This window comes from Poromitra crassiceps (genome assembly GCF_964638095.1).
Source record: "Poromitra crassiceps genome assembly, chromosome: 16".
Lineage (NCBI taxonomy): Eukaryota > Metazoa > Chordata > Actinopteri > Beryciformes > Melamphaidae > Poromitra > Poromitra crassiceps.
This window is the reverse complement of record NC_139645.1, coordinates 21,027,472-21,046,204: the sequence shown is the minus strand read 5'-3', so window position 1 is coordinate 21,046,204 and position 18,733 is coordinate 21,027,472. Positions and strand designations below refer to the sequence as shown.

General features: G+C 44.3%; 3 protein-coding genes across 3 annotated transcripts in view; 1 reads left to right on the top strand and 2 right to left on the bottom strand.

Moving 5' to 3' along the window:
* LOC310791308 (protein NLRC3-like) overlaps window positions 1-4,147 on the top strand; it is a 45,705-nt gene extending 41,558 nt beyond the window's left edge. The window contains exons 11-12 of the mRNA XM_083653000.1: window positions 2,943-2,986; window positions 3,234-4,147. Coding sequence (XP_083509126.1) covers window positions 2,943-2,986; window positions 3,234-3,775 — 586 coding nt within the window. The 3' untranslated portion in view covers window positions 3,776-4,147. The remainder of the gene's footprint in view (window positions 1-2,942; window positions 2,987-3,233) is intronic.
* A 5,907-nt stretch (window positions 4,148-10,054) lies between these two features.
* The window catches only part of LOC310791316 (tubulin polymerization-promoting protein family member 3-like), a gene marked incomplete at its 3' end in the record, with an annotated part of 516,176 nt that continues 507,497 nt past the window's right edge, over window positions 10,055-18,733 (bottom strand). Inside the window, exon 6 of the transcript XR_014553425.1 lies at window positions 10,055-10,145. The remainder of the gene's footprint in view (window positions 10,146-18,733) is intronic.
* LOC310791319 (tubulin polymerization-promoting protein family member 3-like) lies at window positions 12,283-18,521 on the bottom strand. The gene is made up of 3 exons (XM_083653012.1): window positions 18,323-18,521; window positions 16,256-16,409; window positions 12,283-12,460 (listed from the first exon to the last, which is right to left on the bottom strand). Exons 1-3 carry the CDS (start codon window positions 18,508-18,510, stop codon window positions 12,287-12,289), a joined length of 516 nt encoding a protein of 171 aa, XP_083509138.1. The 5' UTR covers window positions 18,511-18,521; the 3' UTR covers window positions 12,283-12,286.

Genomic DNA, 18,733 nt, shown 5'->3' with positions numbered 1-18,733 from the left:
TCTTCAATCAACCTTGCCCAGTAACTGATCATTCTTTTCTTGACAGTGACACAGAGTGGGTATCTCCCCAGCTCCCCATAGACCATATTGTTACACGCTGTCATTTTAACTTTCAAAATGTACTTGAGAAATCTGAGGTGTAGCTTTTCCAATATACCAATTTTTTCAAACCCCCAAGCTTCACACGAATACAACATAACTGGTAAAACCAACTTATCAAAAAGGTCCAGTGTGATATCTACTGGTAAGTCATATTTTCTGCATTTAGAAAAAAGGGCTTATGCAGCTCCTCAATGGCGATCTTAAATGGTCCATTATAGTTCATAATGACACCAAGGTACTTGAAACAATTAACAATTTCTAGGTTCTCCCCATCACAATTAAACTTAAATTTATCACTGTCAATTTTTCGAGAACCAAAAACTGTGACTTTAGTTTGATCACTATTAACCTTTAATTTCCATTTCTGACAAAATTCACACATATGGTCTATTGCTTTCTGTAACCCTTCTTTTGTTGTGGACATAATAATTGTCTCATCCGCGTACATCAGTACCATAAGCTGCATATAACTATCTATCTAATCTCTTAATATTTACCGTATTGGTATAAGACATCCCCCCCTGGAAATACCTCTGAAAAAGGGGCGTGAATGTGAATGAATGAGGTGTGCATGTGTGGGAGGGGTGGGTGGTTTGTGTGTGTGTGTGTGGGGGGGGGGGGGGGGGGTGTGTGTGCGTGCGTGCGTGCGTGCGTGTGTGTGTGTGTGTGAGGGGGTGGGTGGGTGGTGTGTGTGTGTGCGTGCGTGCATGTGGGGTGGGTGGTGTGTGTGCGTGCATGCGTGGGGGGGTGGGTGTTGTGTGTGTGCATGTGTGGGGCTTGTGTGTGGGGGTGTGGGGGGAGGTGTGGTGTGTGTGTGTGTGGGGCTGTGGGTGGTGTATGCTGTGTGTGTGTGTGTGTGTGTGTGTGTGTGTGTGTGCATGCGTGCGTGCGTGTGGGGTGGGTGGTGTGTGTGCGTGCATGCGTACATGTGTGGGGGGGTGGGTGTTGTGTGGGTGCATGTGTGTGTGTGTGGGGGGGGTGGGTTGTGTGGGTGTGTGTGGGGGGGGGGGGGGGGTTGGTGTGTGTGTGGGTGGTGTGTGTGCATGTGTGTGGGGGGAGGTGGGTGGTGTGTGTGTGCATGCGTGTGGTGGGGTGTGTGTGTGTGGGGGGGGTGGGTTGTGTTGTGTGTGTGTGTGTGTGGGGTGTCGGGAGAGGTGGGTGGTGTATGTGTGGGTGGTGTGTGTGCATGCGTGTTGGGGGGGTGTGTGTGTGTGTGTGGGGGGGGTGGGTGGTGTGTGTATGTGTGGGGGGGGGGGGGGTGGTGTGTGTGTGCCTGCGTGTGTGGGGGGTGGGTGGTATGTGTGTGTGTGTGTGTGTGGGGGGGGGGGGGGTGCCTGCGTGTGTGGGGGGTGGGTGGTGTGTGTGTGTGTGTGTGTGTGTGTGTGTTGGGGGGGGGGGGGTGTAGTGTGTGTGTGAGCATGTGTGGGGGGGGGTGTGGTGTGTGTGTGTGTGTGTGTGTGCATGCGTGCGTGCGTGCATGTGTGTGTGTGGGTCGTGTGCGTGCGTGTGTGAGGGGGTGGGTGGGGTGTGTGTGTGTGGGGGGGCCGGGTGGTTTCTGTGTGTGTGTGTGTGGGGGGGGGGGTGTGGTGTGTGTGTGGGGGTGGGTGGTGTGTGTGTGGGGGGAGGTGTATGTGCGTGTGTGTGTGTGGGGGTGGGTGGTGTATGTGTGTGTGTGCATGTGGGGTGGGTGGTGTGTGTGCGTGCATGTGTGGGGGGGTGGGTGTTGTGTGTGTGCATGTGTGTGGGGGGGTGGGTTGTGTTTTGTGTGTGTGTGTGGGGGGGTGGAGTGTGTGTGGGGGGAGGTGGGTGGTGTATGTGTGGGTGGTGTGTGTGCATGCGTGTGGGGGGGTGGTGGTGTGTGTGTGTGTGTGTGCATGCGTGTGTGTGTGTGGGGCGGTGGGTGGTGTATGCGTGTGTGTGTGTATGTGTGTGTGTGTGTGTGTGTGTGTGTGTGTGTGTGTGTGTGTGTCTTAAACTGACAACTGGACACAGTCCTTGTATTTAGGAATCGGCCTACTGACCTGAAAGTGTCCTGTATAAATGTCCTGTTATGTTTGAGGATAAGTCAGGTCCAGGAACTTCATACTTGAGCTGTCCAGTGTCCAAAAGTCCTCACTTTCACTTGTGACAGTGTTGTTCTGTTTTGAGTTAAGTTAAGTCCAGTATCCAGGTGGTCAGTGTCACTTGGGTGGAGCTGTGCTGGGGAGGGCTCGGCTACAGGCACAATGTGTCGGACATTCCTTCTGTAGAACTTTCCTTAAAGGAGAATTCAGTTTTTTTTTACCTTATTTCCATCTTAAAATATGATGTTTTACTCACCCAGAGAACTTTGGTTTCATTCTGATCACCATAGAAGATATTCTGCTCCAAGTAGAGTCCTGGAACTGGAACTGGCCAAAACGGGTGAAAACGGGGCATACGTAGACGTAGTACACACTGTAAATAATGTATTTTCTGCAACGTAGCGGTTCATATCCTCATAATATCGTCCATAAATAAATGTGAATCCGTCAATTTTTCTCCGGGCTGCTTCAGGCAGCCTCGGTTTCCTCATCCGGGGTCTGTGAATCCAACTCTTTGTGTCATTCATATGAAAACTATTTTAAATGACAATACAGACTCTTTTAGGAAAAGTCAGGTAGCAGCAGCAATGTATTTTTTAATTCAACAAAGTTATTACACATATACATTTCAAAAAGGTCAAAATGACCACTGGTCTTTCTAGTGTTTTAATGGAGGATGTGAGTGGAAATCCTTCATATTGAAGGTTCTTAAATGTTCATGTTTCCATCATCAAAGAGAATCTGCTGGTCTGACTTCTTCCCTGTTTATTCCTCCAGGGTGGACAATGGAGTGCCAAGGTCAATACTAGGTGTCAGTAAATGTAAGTGTGTATTTTATTTAGTTTGATTCATAAAAACAAAGCAACACATTCAACTAGTGAGAAGGAAAGTGCATCTACAGCACAGCACGTCCATTCATTCACATCCTGTGAATCAGGAAGATGGCTGACATCATGTGACATCATCAAACTGCTGAGAAATGAACTGTCAATAAATCAACAAACAAACAAACAAACATGTTTATTAGATGAGAAGCTGCTGCTGTAACGAGTCTTGTTGTTTCATCAGATGCCTGTGATCTCACACTGGACCCAAACACAGCACACAGAGACCTCCTCCTGTCTGAAGACAACAGAAAGGTGACGAGGGTGAGAGAGCAGCAGCCATATCCTGATCACCCAGAGAGATTTGACTACAAGCCTCAGCTGCTGTGTAGAGATGGTTTGACTGGTCGCTGTTACTGGGAGGTTGAGAGGAAAGGAGGGGTTTATATAGGAGTGACTTACAGAGGAATCAGCAGGAGAGGACGGGGTGATGACTGTGGGCTTGGATGTAATGAAAAGTCCTGGAGTCTGAGGTGCTCTGATGATAGTTACAGAGCCTGGCACAATACCAGAGACACAGTCATACCTCCCCCCCGCTCCTTTCTCTCTAACAGAGTCGCAGTGTATCTTGACTGGCCTGCTGGCTCTCTGTCCTTCTACAACGTTTCCTCTGACAAACTGATTCACCTCCACACTTTCCATTCTTCATTCACTGAACCACTTTACCCTGGGTTCCATCTGTGGTCTGTTGGTGCCTCAGTGTCTCTGTGTCAGATAGAGGAGTGAGACAGAAACACACTGTGACCAAACACAGCTGCTGACATGATGCTTCACTCTGTACAGGATCACACACAAACTGCTCATGTGGATTTGAACAGCCAGGATCCGTCAGTCAGTGTGAACATGCTGTGTGTGTGTGTGTGTGTGTGTGTGTGTGTGTGTGTGTGTGTGTGTGTGTGTGTGTGTGTGTGCGTGTGTGTGTGTGTGTGTGTGTGTGTGTGTGTGAGCAACTGAGCTGCCAAGTCACAATTTAACAATTTAACCTCTTCACCAGAATCACAAATTGCCTTCTTTCTCTCTCTCTCCCTCTATGCAGTCACGTGCAGTGGGTCTCCCCTCCCTCTCTCTCTCTCTCTCTCCCTCCCTCTCTCTCTCCCCCCCCCCTCTCTCTCTCTCTCTCTCTCTCTATCTATTGCAGGCGCGCGCCGCATTGCCGCCCTCTCTCTGTCTCTCTCTCTGCTCTATCTCTCTGTCTCGCTCGCTCTCTCTCTCTCTCCCTCTCTCTCTCTCTCTCTCTCTCTGCTCTCTCTCCCCCCTCTCTCTCGCTCTCATCTCACTTTCTCTCTCCCTCTCTCTCTCTCTCTCTATGCAGTCGCGGTGCTGAGCGTCACCCCTCCTGCTCTGCTCTCCTCTCTGTCTCAAAACTCCTCACATGAACGTCACCTCGCTCTTCTTCAGTGGGTAACGATCACCGTCATCGCTGCCATTTAGGTTCCTCACAGAAGGAAATATGACGCGTCGTCACGCGCAACAACAGAACGAGTCAGAGCTGTCCACGTGGAGGAGGAGAGCACGCGCTTGCAGGTGCTTCATACTGAGAGGAAATGAATGAGTAGACGTTATCATTGAAACGTGGCTGTATGGACTGGAAGTCAGTCAGTCTAGAAAACGTTGTGGAGTCTTGGTGTTTATTGATCATTAGTTTTGACGCAGTGAACCAGCAGACAGATAACAACCAACATGATCGATAGTCTACTGTTTGATTTGTGCACGATTTGAGCAATATGCCTGCGTGCGCCACGTGTAATAATACAAACTGTCGCAGTTGGAAACCTCAAAGGAGAGCAAACGACTATTAACTTATAGCCTAATTTAACATCCAAAATGTAAATCCTGCATGGTGCCATATGGCTGTTTTATTGTGAATCATTATTCTATCTGAATAGATCTTCTTAGTGACATATTCTTGTTTGTTGTTTACAAGAACACACATTTTACCTTTAAAATGAAGTGAAAGAGACAGAATCTAATTCTTGTTTTTCATCAGTTATGATGTGATTGACAGGTTCACATATTCCCCCCTTTGAATCTTAGTTTTTATTTGATCAATCTCACCCCTCCAAGCTAAACATCAATCTTGTTTTGTACAGGAATAAAGGTAAAATGAAAAATTGCTTGGTCTGCATAGTTTTAAACAGTGTTTACTTTAATATGTTATTATTGTTGCCTTTAAACCAGTGTATTGCTCTGTTGTTAAATAAGTTGTGAGTGATCTGATGAAAATCAAGGAAAATGTAACCTGTTGATTTACATTGCCAATTAGGCGCTGACACTCTGATTTATCAATTAATGTTAAGGATCTTGAATTATGAAAAATAAAACACAAGAAATGATCGATTTTGAATACAAGTGCAACAACATGACTTCCCATAAAAGTGGCCTAATTATAGGCCTAATGTATTTCTATGTATTTAGTTTATGTTTTTATTTTCCAGTTGATTCCTAATGAGATGAATCATGTCTTTTATATATTTTTTATTGAGTTATTGTTGTCATGTGACCGCGTGGAGGGATCAATAAAAAGAGGGTTGAGCCTTTACTCCAAACAATCAGGTGTCCTGAATCTGATTGATATCAAAACACATCACATCCTCAAGATACAAAAGATACTGTAAAACATACAAGATAAACAAAACAACACAAACTATAGCGCACTCAGATCCTGCCGTCGTCATAATTACTGACACTGCTGTAAAAAGTTGTTGAATCAAACTATCAGATTGCCATATTTTTGAGGATCTGCCTTTACTCATAATAAATATTGTTCAACCTGAGACTTGAGAGTTCATTCCACCGGTGGACTATTATTACTGAGGGGTTGGATGCTTTCCAGTTTCAATCTATGCACTTCCTAGCTGCCATGTAGACACACAGTGTGATATTATCTTAGTCACAGAGTTCCAAAATAAAATAAATTACATGACCAAACCATATGAAAAAAATTGCCTTTTTTACAGTGCCAGCAGATAAATGACATACTGTTCATTCTTTTGGGTATCATATAGAGTCCCTGGTGAAAAGGCTCCGCCTCTCAAGTTATAGGTTTTTATTTGAGAAACAAGTCCTGTTTTTCTTTTGAAGTGAGAAAAAAAGCTTGTGACAAGTCACTGATCACAGCAAGAGACCTGATCATCATGTCAGACAAGTCACTCATCACAGCAAGAGACCTGATCATCATGTCAGACAAGTCACTCATCACAGCAAGAGACCTGATCATCATGTCAGACAAGTCACTCATCACAGCAAGAGACCTGAGCATCATGTCAGACAAGTCACTCATCATCACAGCAAGAGGCCTGATCATCATGTCAGACAAGTCACTCATCATCACAGCAAGAGGCCTGATCATCATGTCAGACAAGTCACTCATCACAGCAAGAGACCTGATCATCATGTCAGACAAGTCACTCATCACAGCAAGAGACCTGATCATCATGTCAGACAAGTCACTCATCACAGCAAGAGACCTGGTCATCATGTCAGACAAGTCACTCATCACAGCAAGAGACCTGATCATCATGTCAGACAAGTCACTCATCACAGCAAGAGACCTGATCATCATGTCAGACAAGTCACTCATCATCACAGCAAGAGACCTGATCATCATGTCAGACAAGTCACTCATCATCACACTGAACCTGAGGCCTGTACTACAAAGCAAGATTTAGGTTGATCCTGATACGTTTGGGTTTAAACCTGGTTTAGCCGTACTACAAAGCAAGTTAACTTCTTACCGACATATATTTCCATAGCAACTTATGCTTCACACTTAACCTGGTCCGCAGCAGGTTAAGTTGCAAGGATAAGATTAGACCTTAAATACACTGCCCATGAACCAATCGAATCAGCAGTTTGGAAAAATGGCCAACCCCTTTCTGGATGAGTTTCCCATCTAGGAAGGAGCACGAATTGTAATGTTGAATGAGTAATGTTAATCAATGTTAATGTTAATCAAGGACTAAAGCCTTGCACTTGTTGGCTATTTTAATTAAGCCCTACTTACCACTTTGGAATATGTTTTTATATATTCATTTTTGTGCTCTCAAGTAGCCTAGATACGTTGTTTGATCCCGCTGATCGATTGCAGCTGAATAGTGAGTGGAGAAATATCACTAAACCGGCATAAAAAGGTTACATAAACGTCTCCAAAGCGCACGGTGCCGTGTGCGCAACGGAGCTGAGACTGACGTTGGGTTGGAATTGAAATGGTCATAGCCTACATGCTGGAATAGCCTACTAGGCTACATCTAAGCAATTTAATATGGGATCACCTGCACACAGGCGATCCCATATTAAGATGATTCATATCTAGGCTACTCCTGCATTTTGCAGCTGCAACTCTGTTGCTTTTGGCCTGTATGATGCGATTGAACTTCATATTTCCAGCATCATTATATGAAATATGGAGATATGCGACTCTGCTGACAATATGTGACCACAAAATAGGCTATTTTTGATAAATTAAATCTATTCCCGCACGTACCGTGTCGATTCAGTTCAGAAGCATTTATTTTATTTTATTATCATTCTTTTTTTTATTGATTAGCCTATAGGAATTATTCAATCAGTGCGACTAAACACATTGATTTTATTTTATTTTATTTTATTTTATTTGACGGTTACAAATTGAAATACAATATACTGAACAAAGTACAGACACGGATCATTATTATTCATTGAGCCTAAATGGTCTATAGCTACATACGGATTTTGGACTGAGATAGATTACACATTGCACCACAAAAGACTGTAGATAGAGAGCTGTAGATAGCCTACGAAACCGCTCTTCAAAGAAATTACTGGTGTGGATAAAAGTGGTCACTTTAGACAGTCATTCGGGAACAGTAATAATATCCAACGCAGATTTTTATTTGCGGTTTCAATGAACGAGGAAATAGGCGTGTCTGGGGCTGTAGGAGTTGGAGCAGTCCATATTGCACTGTGATTGGCAGTTGTTAAAAACCACGCCTCTTTTGCGGGCACGAGCTCCAGTGCACGGGCATTTTTATGTGCACGAGCTGAGAGCTTGATTAGAAAAACCTGGTTCGAGTTAACGAGTGGCAATCGACGTTCGTAGTACAAGTTAACTACAATCGAGCTGATCTGGTTTAGACAAACCAGATCAAGGGACAGATCCTGGATCTTCTTATACAACATTCATAGTACAGGCCCCTGGTCTGTATCCCATGAGCCTTCAAATCCCCAAAAAGAGCATTTTAATTGTGGTTGTGTATAAACAACTTTTTGTTTCTATCTTAGATTTCTTTATTTTGCTCTGCCTGAAATCTTTGATTATATTTTTCATCCATTCACTTTGGAAACAGGAATGTAGGCTACTGTTAAAATCGAAAAATTGAGGCAGAGCAGCAGCAAGTGTAAACCTAACAAGAGTAGAGCTCTTCTACCATCTAGTGGAAGAACCCTGCTATTGCAGCCTGTTTCCTGAACCCACTGACTACTATTTGATGTTCACTTAGTCAGAATCAGAAACACTTTTATTGCCACTAATATCCACTATTACCTACAAGGAATCTGTCTTAGTGTAAGTATGCAGTTAAGCGCTCATATCAATATTCAGAGATGAAGAGAAAATATCTACGACACAAAATCACAACATTGTCAGTTTAGTCCAATACTAAAATATACTAAAAAATAGGACTTTACAGTCCAAACTTTGTAGTTCAAGACTAATATAATGGAGTAAAAAGTCGTAACACAAACGGGCCATGAGAAAACCCCACATCTCTGGTGGGAGGGAGAAACACAGCTACTACCATTATGAAAGACTTGGATATTGATAACTTATGAAAGAGGTGCCAGAGTAAAACAATATCAACAGGTTTTTGGATGCAGTAGCCTATGTGCAAATATCACCATACCTTTTCAACAAGGTACAGGCTTCATGTAGTATGAATGTTTTGTGCGTGTCTGACGGGCTTCCCCAGCAGTACTTGAAGGCATCACGCAGCAGTAGTAGGTGTGGCACCAATCAATAAATCAATCTGCCAGTGTGCAGTGTGTAGTGTGTGTGTGTGTGTGTGTGTGTGTGTGTGTGTGTGTGTGTGTGTGTGTGTGTGTGTGTGTGTGTGTGTGTGTGTGTGTGTGTGTGTGTGTGTGTGTGTGTGTGCGTGCGTGCGTGCGTGCGTGCGTGCGTGCGTGCGTGCGTGCGTGCGTGTGTGTGTGTGTGTGTCCGGCTGCTGGGCGAGGCTCTGATCTGCTTCTGATTAGAAGCCAGGCAGACAAACAGACGTTGCCATGAACAAGACTGTTTACTTCAAACACTGAAGAGAGAGAGAGAGAGAGAGAGAGGGAGAGAGAGAGAGAGAGAGAGAGAGCGAGAGAGAGAGAGAGAGGGAGAGAGAGAGGGAGAGAGAGAGAGGGAGAGAGAGAGAGGGAGGGGAGAGAGAGAGAGAGAGAGAGAGAGGGGAGAGATGGGGGAGAGAGAGGGAGGGAGAGGAGAGGGAGGGAGAGAGAGAGAGAGAGAGAGGGGGAGGGAGGGAGGGAGGGAGGCAGAGCTGTCAGAGCCAGGTGCTGAAGTGTTGTTTTGTGTATACTGGTTGCCATGACAACAAGGGACCCGCATCAGCTTCCTGTTTCTGGCCGCAGAAACACGGGGAGGAGGATGTGTTACAGGTCTCACACATATGCACACGCACGCACACACATGCACACACACACACACACACACACACACACACACACACACTGCACACACACACACACACACACACACACACACACACACACACACACACACACACACACACACACACACACACACCGCACGCACACACACACACACACACACACACACACACACACACACACACACACACGCACGCACGCACGCACGCACGCACGCACACGCGCACGCACACACACACACACACACACACACACACACACACACACACACACACACACACACACACACAGCTGATTTCACTGTATAATGTGCATTTAGAAAGTGTAAAAACAAGAGAAGCAGCACAGCAGCCAGAGTCTGTCTTACTCTTTATTTAACAAAGTCTCTCACAACAACACAGCTGCTGCTGATCAAACACAAACAAACAAACACACAAACAAACAATCAAAGCTCAGAAAACAGAAGTTTCAGCTGGAAATAAAAGTCTCACAGCCTGGTCACCAGAATAAAATGTTGGCCATGTTAGGTTTCTGCAATCCACACATACTTTGCATCTCAACGTTTGTGAACGAAAAAATATGTTACATCAATTGTAGATCCGTGTATTTGCCTAACCCTCTAGTGGTCATGTAAATAATGACAGTCTGCTATTGAAACAGCACAGTGGAAGCTGGGTGACGTGGTCGCGGCGGTCAGGGCCGGTTCCAGAACAAGATGACTAGGGGTGCATCCCAGATCGGAAAGGGTGCAGATGCCCGGCCGAAGGCCGGGCCCATTCGGGTGGCCGGCCGAAGGCCGGCCGCCCGAAAAATTTGACATGTTATTTTACTAAAAATAATGCATTTGACCATCATTTCAAGTAGAATGATACCACCCAAGCAAGAATATTTCAAGTGTTTCAAGTGCTTTACTGAAATATTTGGACCATATAATGTTAATACAATTATCTCAACCTTAAAAGGTTACATATAGGTGCCAAAAAGCCATAAAATCACATCAAAGAACAAAGAAAAACAACAACTATAATTCAAGTTTAAACAGTAAGTGTGCAGCTGTAGCATTTATTTAAAAAAAAATTTTTTTTTTTTTTTTTTACTTTTCAACTGAGCATGCAGACAATTAAAATAAGGGTGCAATGCATGCTTTTGCACCCCCGTAGAACCGGGCCTGGCGGCGGTCCATGGGCATAGTAGACGTTTGCCTTCAACAGCCAACATTTCCTATGCCTACCCTTCAACTATTAGTCACATTTAACATTAGTCTTATTTAGCTATAAACTAAACCCTAACCTTAACCCAAGTTGTTTTATTTGTGTCACGTTTTCAAATTAACGTTGGAAAATCGGGGATGTTTCCAAATTAACTAATATTTTTAAATGTACGTTGGAAACGCTCCTGTGGTCGTTGGACTTGTTGAAATGTTGATATGCAACATATTTTATTCGTATATATTTTTGGTTCACAAACGTTGAGATGATCGTATCGTATCCGTGGTTTGCAGAAAGGTACCGTGGCAACATTTGATTGTGGAGACCTGGCTGAGTCTCAACAGCAGCCTCAGACCTTAAGAAGAGATGAATTATATTCAACAGAAACCAACACGAACATGGTTTACAAAGCTGCAGCATGTCTTCCATGTCCGCCTGCAGTCCTGCATGATGACATCACATAAAGCTGATGACATCACATAAACCATCACATAAACCTGATGACAACATATTTAAACCTGATGACATCATATAAATCTGATGGCATCATATACACCTGATGAGATCACATAAACTTGATGACATCACATAAAGCTGATGACATCACATAAACCTGATGGCATCATATACACCTGATGACAACATATTTAAACCTGATGACATCATATAAATCTGATGGCATCATATACACCTGATGAGATCACATAAACTTGATGGCATCACATAAACCGGATGACCTCACATCAACCTGATGACATCACATCAACCTGATGACACCACATAAGCCGGATGACATCACATAAACCCGATCATATAAACTCGAGTCCAGAGGGCCGCAGTGCAACCTGGACCGGCCCGGACAGGAGCGGAGCGCCTGTCTGAGGTTCAGTCCAGCTTCAGCTCAGGACGAGCCGGGAGTCAGCTGGAAACACACGCACACGCACATGCGCACACACACACACACACACACACACACACACACACACACACACACACACACACACACACACACACACACACACACACACACATAGCTTAGGGTTAGGGGTCAAAGTTCAAGGTTTGGTCCAGACCTAAGTGCTGTACCTCGCATGTGGTGTCACAGCAGTTTGTGTTGGCAGTTACAAAAATGTAATCTGTACATTTTGTGTACAATGCTCACAAATTATAAAACATTAAATTAACATGACATTTAAAAAAACACATTAACAACGTGTGTTATGGTTGTGTATAGGCACCTAAAACAACTTGGTTGGGCTAATGGTTCGGTTAGGCTTAAATAACAAAAATGTAAAATGACTTCTGGTTGGTATTATGCTACTTTTGTATTTCCTCCATGTGTTTTGTCTTTAAACAAATGTCAGCCTACTTGGTCTTGGTCTTGTCATCGTACGTCCCCGGCGTTCTTGAAGGCGCCGACGTAGCCCGTGTTCTCCACGATCTCCTCGCGGCCGCCGCGGCCACGGCCCCGCCCACTCTGGTCGAAGCGCTCCTTATGGGAGCCCGTGTATTTAGACGTGTCGGTCAGCCGGTCCACCATCGCCGTCTTTGCCACTTTCTGTCGAAAAACCACAGAGGAAGTTGGTTCAGCTGCACCACAGACAAAACCACAGAGGAAGTCAGTTCAGCTCCACCACCACAGACAAAACCACAGAGGAAGTCAGTTCAGCTCCACCACAGACAAAACCACAGAGGAAGTTGGTTCAGCTGCACCACAGACAAAACCACAGAGGAAGTCAGTTCAGCTCCACCACCACAGACAAAACCACAGAGGAAGTCAGTTCAGCTCCACCACAGACAAAACCACAGAGGAAGTCAGTTCAGCTCCACCACAGACAAAACCACAGAGGAAGTCAGTTCAGCTCCACCACAGACAAAACCACAGAGGAAGTCAGTTCAGCTCCACCACAGACAAAACCACAGAGGAAGTCAGTTCAGCTCCACCACAGACAAAACCACAGAGGAAGTTGGTTCAGCTGCACCACAGACAAAACCACAGAGGAAGTCAGTTCAGCTCCACCACCACAGACAAAACCACAGAGGAAGTCAGTTCAGCTCCACCACAGACAAAACCACAGAGGAAGTCAGTTCAGCTCCACCACAGACAAAACCACAGAGGAAGTCAGTTCAGCTCCACCACAGACAAAACCACAGAGGAAGTCAGTTCAGCTCCACCACAGACAAAACCACAGAGGAAGTCAGTTCAGCTCAACCACCACAGACAAAACCACAGAGGAAGTCAGTTCAGCTCCACCACCACAGACAAAACCACAGAGGAAGTCAGTTCAGCTCCACCACAGACAAAACCACAGAGGAAGTCTGTTCAGCTCAACCACCACAGACAAAACCACAGAGGAAGTCAGTTCAGCTCAACCACCACAGACAAAACCACAGAGGAAGTCAGTTCAGCTCCACCACCACAGACAAAACCACAGAGATAGTCAGTTCAGCTCCACCACAGACAAAACCACAGAGGAAGTCAGTTCAGCTCAACCACCACAGACAAAACCACAGAGGAAGTCAGTTCAGCTCCACCACAGATAAAACCACAGAGGAAGTCAGTTCAGCTCAACCACCACAGACAAAACCACAGAGGAAGTCAGTTCAGCTCAACCACCACAGACAAAACCACAGAGGAAGTCGGTTCAGCTCCACCAGAGACAAAACCACAGAGGAAGTCAGTTCAGCTCCACCACCACAGACACAACCACAGAGGAAGTCAGTTCAGCTCAACCACCACAGACAAAACCACAGAGGAAGTCAGTTCAGCTCCACCACCACAGACAAAACCACAGAGGAAGTCAGTTCAGCTCCACCACAGACAAAACCACAGAGGAAGTCAGTTCAGCTCAACCACCACAGACAAAACCACAGAGGAAGTCAGTTCAGCTCCACCACCACAGACAAAACCACAGAGGAAGTCAGTTCAGCTCAACCACCACAGACGAAACCACAGAAGAAGTCAGTTCACCTCCACCACAGACAAAACCACAGAGGAAGTCAGTTCACCTCCACCACAGGCAAAACAACAGAGGAAGTCGGTTCACCTCCACAGACAAAACCACAGAGGAAGTCCGTTCAGCTCCACCACAGACAAAACCACAGAGGAAGTCAGTTCAGCTCCACCACAGACAAAACCACAGAGGAAGTCAGTTCAGCTCCACCACAGACAAAACCACAGAGGAAGTCCGTTCAGCTCCACAACAGACCATATAACAAATATGGACAGAGACACCATGATGTCACCCATAGGATTTTCAACTCCCGTTTCGAAGCCTACAGTATGGGAGTGTGGCCATCGCCATCTTGGTTTTCACACAGCTCGCACAAGACGGCATGAGATCAGGCAGTGTGACTAACAAATGGACAGCGACTGATCCATAGTCACCCGAAGGAGCCTACCTACTGTTTCCCCCCGGAAAATATTTAACTTTTGGCCCAAATTAACTGGATAGTCATTCATCTGAATGCCATTCTGTATTATAGTTTCAGCTGTGAAAAAAGTCAAATTCATATAATAGGCTATTAGAGCACATTAAGATGATCCTATTGGCTGTCCCAAAGTGGAGAATAAAGTCACAATGAAATGATGTTTTCACCTTGTTATAATTTTCTTGTCTTTCTATATCATAATTAACATTACTTTAACATCCTTTAAAACAGACTAGCTATATCTTTAATGGTGACATCACGCTGCACCAGGAGACATCAAATCTCCAACCAATAAAACCGACTTTTGACACGTAATGGCCTGCATTTATATAGCGCTTTTATCCAAAGCGCTTTACAGTCAGTAGGTACATTCACCCATTCACACACCGATGGCGGCAGGTTACCACGCAGGGTGCTGGCACACCGACGGGAGCAATTTGGGGTTCAGTGTCTTGCCCAAGGACACTTCGACATGCAGACTGGAGGAGCCGGGAATCGAACCACCGACCTCTTTTATCCAAAGCGATTAGTGGACGAACCCGCTCTACCTCCTGAGCTACAGCCGCCCACGTATTCTTATTATCTCTGGTTCTGCGTCTCCAGACTGAAGTCAGTCCAGATGTTTCTCCTCTCTCCTCTCTGGCTCTCAGCCTCCAGCTCCACAACAAGCTGTATTCCCCCTCACACTCTGTGACTCCATCACAACAAGCTGTATTCACCCTCACACTCTGTGACTCCACAACAAGCTGTATTCCCCCTCACACTCTGTGACTCTATCACAACAAGCTGTATTCCCCCTCACACTCTGTGGCTACATTCATGATTAGAAGAAGCCTAGAGAGGCTGCAGATATTAATTATTATTTCAAAAGGCATTTATCGCCCAGATTAACAACATGATACATTCCTTATATTGCCCCACAGGCCAGTGTAGGAGAGTTAAGCCCTGCTCTCTCTCTCCCTCCTCTTTGAACTCATCTGTGCTGATGTGTTTTATTGTTTGACTACTTCATCATAGTGATAATGGCTACGATAATAATATATACAATTTGACAGTATGTCTTGTCCCCACACTGTGCCACAGCAACTCTAAAGTTATGTGTGTAAATAAATAAATGAATAAATACATGAATAAATCAATCAATCAATCAATCAATCAATCAATCAATAAATCAATAAAATAAAGTAAGGCCAAAGTTTCTTTCCCTAGTAACTAATTACTTCTCGTTCGCTAATTACTACTCGCTCGCTCAACTGGCATGAGTTTCGCGGATGCGCAGTTGAGCAATTGTGCGCCGCGCGGAAACTGCTGCATATAAGATTATGCAATAATTTGTAAAGTAATTAATTTACTTTTTAAGAGAAGTAACTACTGTAACTAATTACTAGTTTTCAGTATCTTGCCCAACACTGGTCACAGTCCCTCTGGCTGCAGATAGTGAAGTGAGTCTCAGGTCTTTGCTGTTCCTCGTTCAGGCTTCAGTTGAGGAAAGCAAGTCTAGATTTGCCCTGGAGGGAAAGTTTGATTGTTTCTGCCTCATATTTCATAAGCGGGACCTGTCAGCCCGTCATAATCTGTTCATTGAAATCTGCAGAACTTTGTAAATATTTGGATGCTGACGTCCTGTTCCTGAACGCAGCTTCGCTCTGCGCACACATGAGAGCAGTTCTTATTATGGCGATGATGTCATCAGAACGAGTCAGGCTGGACTGAGTCAGGCGGTTAGGCGATGATGTCATCAAAACAATGTCAGGCGGTTAGGCAGTTTGGATGAAGAAGAGCCGCAGTCAGCGAAACTCCAAACTCCAGATTTCTGCTGTTTAAACTCAACACTGAGGACAAACCCATCGCCTCGCTGTAGGACCTGTTTCTCTGGTCGGCTAACTTACAAAATGTTTTGGGGGAAGAGTTGTTGTCTCACCGTTACTCCGACGTTGGTGGGCTCTTTGCCTTCCATGAGTTTGAAGATGGACTGCACTGCCTCCTCCTTACTTTGACCTTTGAACCTCTTTGGAGCCAGATCCTCCAGAGCCTTCTGGAACTCCTCGTAGGTGATGACTCTGGACGTCTTCGCTCTTCAGACAGAAACAATGACAGAGTTCAGATTACAGCTGCTGGCTACTGGTCAGCAGCAAACAGACAGATCCATTCGATAAGCAGTTTGAAGAGGTGTTACTCCTCTGAAAAGAGTCTGGAGCCCCCGGTGGTTAAAAAGGGATAAAGCAAGACCATTTTGGAGTGGACAAGTGCAAAAGCCTCACAAGCCTAAATGTGAATCACAAACTAAAGGAGAAGGAGGTAGCTACTGTATAGACTGTATATACTGTATACTCATATATCTTATACTATATATAAATACACTGTATAGTGTATACTGTATACTCTCTATATATTTTATACTATATATATACTGTATAGACTGTATAGTGTATACTGTATACTCTCTATATATTTTATACTATATATACATATACTGTATAGACTGTATAGTGTATACTGTATACTCTCTATATATTTTATACTATATATACATATACTGTATAGACTGTATAGTGTATACTGTATACTCTCTATATATTTTATACTATATATATATATACTGTATAGACTGTGTATACTGTATACTCTATATATATTTTATACTATATATACATATACTGTATAGACTGTATAGTGTATACTGTATACGCTCTATATATTTTATACTATATATAAATATACTGTATAGACTGTATAGTGTATACTGTATACTCTCTATATATTTTATACTATATATAAATATACTGTATAGAGATGCCGATCAAGACCAAAAACAGCTACAACTCAAAACATTCATGTTCCATAGCTGTGGGAAAGTGAGTCCAAAATGTACTTTTTACAATGTATTCCTTCTTTGAGACTCTCTTGGAAAAAGTGCCTTTCTCTGTCCTACTTTTTTATTCCACTCATCCGTTCTGTGGGTTTGGATCTCATCATTCTTCTCTGACTGTTTATCTATATTTGTTGTTTAAAATGGGTTAAAAACTAGTAGTGTTCCTTTCACTGTTAAAGAAGAAAAAGTATGGGCATATTTAGCTCAGGCGAACATTTGGCCAAATCGAAGGACCCGAACAAAACTCATAGTACAGTTGAACTTACTGATGGCCAAACAAAGCTTTCTGAAGCCAATTGTGGGTTCAAAGCCTCAAATAACAGTGCTGCAGGCAAATACATGTATCAGAATCAGAATCAGAATCAGAAAGACTTTAATGATCCAGGGGGGAAATTGGGACAAGTTGCAGTTGCTCGCACTCAGGCATGAAATATCCACATAACACAACATAGCATAACACAGTATCACACAGTATCTCCCTAAACGTAAAAACAGTCAATACAATAAAATACAATAAAATAAAATAAAAAAATAGGGTCAATGGGATAGTAAAAGTAAGAATTGTAGAATAGCATCCAATAAGTAGTTACAGTTACAATCTATGTACAGTACGTGTCAAATTGCAGTTATTGCACACTGGAATTAAATTAAATCAAATTGCACATTACGTGTGACGTAACTAAGACACAGCTATCCTATCAGCTGACTCAGTCTCAGAGAGACTGTGAGTGCAACCAACACGCAGATGATCCGTTATTGGTTCTGAACATGGAACTGTTCTGTTTGGGATGTGATGCGTCATGTTTGAGTGCACTAATGATGACTATGTTATTTGGCACATCTGATTCCATATCTGTTATATTTTTTATTTGAATGAAGCATGTTATGCTGCTGTTTATGGAATGTATAAAGACTGTCTAACAGTCGTAAGAATTTCACATGGGTCTGGTACAAATACAGTTTATGTACAGTAGAAGTATTTTGCCACACTTATCACTGCACAGTGGTTCGATACCAGCTAGCGAGCTACTCTGCACGCCTCTGAGCCTCGGTGTCAGACGGAGACATCATGTTGCTCCGTGCATGTCAGCATGTCCACACAGAGGACTGACTCACTTGACTTTAGTGAAGACGATGTCCACGTCGGTGCCGGTGATGTTCTTGCCGTCGGTGATCTTGCAGTCTTTGCACAGCTTGGCCCAGTTCTTGCCGTTCATCTCCTTCCCCGTGGCCTTGGTGTCGCCGTGGACCGCGAAGCGCCTGAAGGCCTCCAGGAGCTGCTCCACGTCTGCACTCTCCGCCATGATGCTGGAGATCTCTGCAGCGTGAGACAGGAAGCGACAACAAGACTGCTGACAGACCGATGATCACTCCACACAACTCTACTGACAGACAGCTGATCACTCCACACAACTCTACTGACAGACAGCTGATCACTCCACACAACTCTACTGACAGACAGCTGATCACTCCACACAACTCTGCTGACAGACAGCTGATCACTCCACACAACTCTACTGACAGACA

Excerpts from the sequence above, each read along its gene's own strand:
- LOC310791319 (XM_083653012.1), bottom strand. The coding sequence starts at position 18,510 with ATGGCGGAGAGTGCAGACGTGGAGCAGCTCCTGGAGGCCTTCAGGCGC. Across the intron at positions 16,410-18,322 it reads ATCGTCTTCACTAAAGTCAA|AGCGAAGACGTCCAGAGTCA; the intron begins GTGAGTCAGTCC and ends TTCTGTCTGAAG. Across the intron at positions 12,461-16,255 it reads CCACCAACGTCGGAGTAACG|AAAGTGGCAAAGACGGCGAT; the intron begins GTGAGACAACAA and ends GTTTTTCGACAG.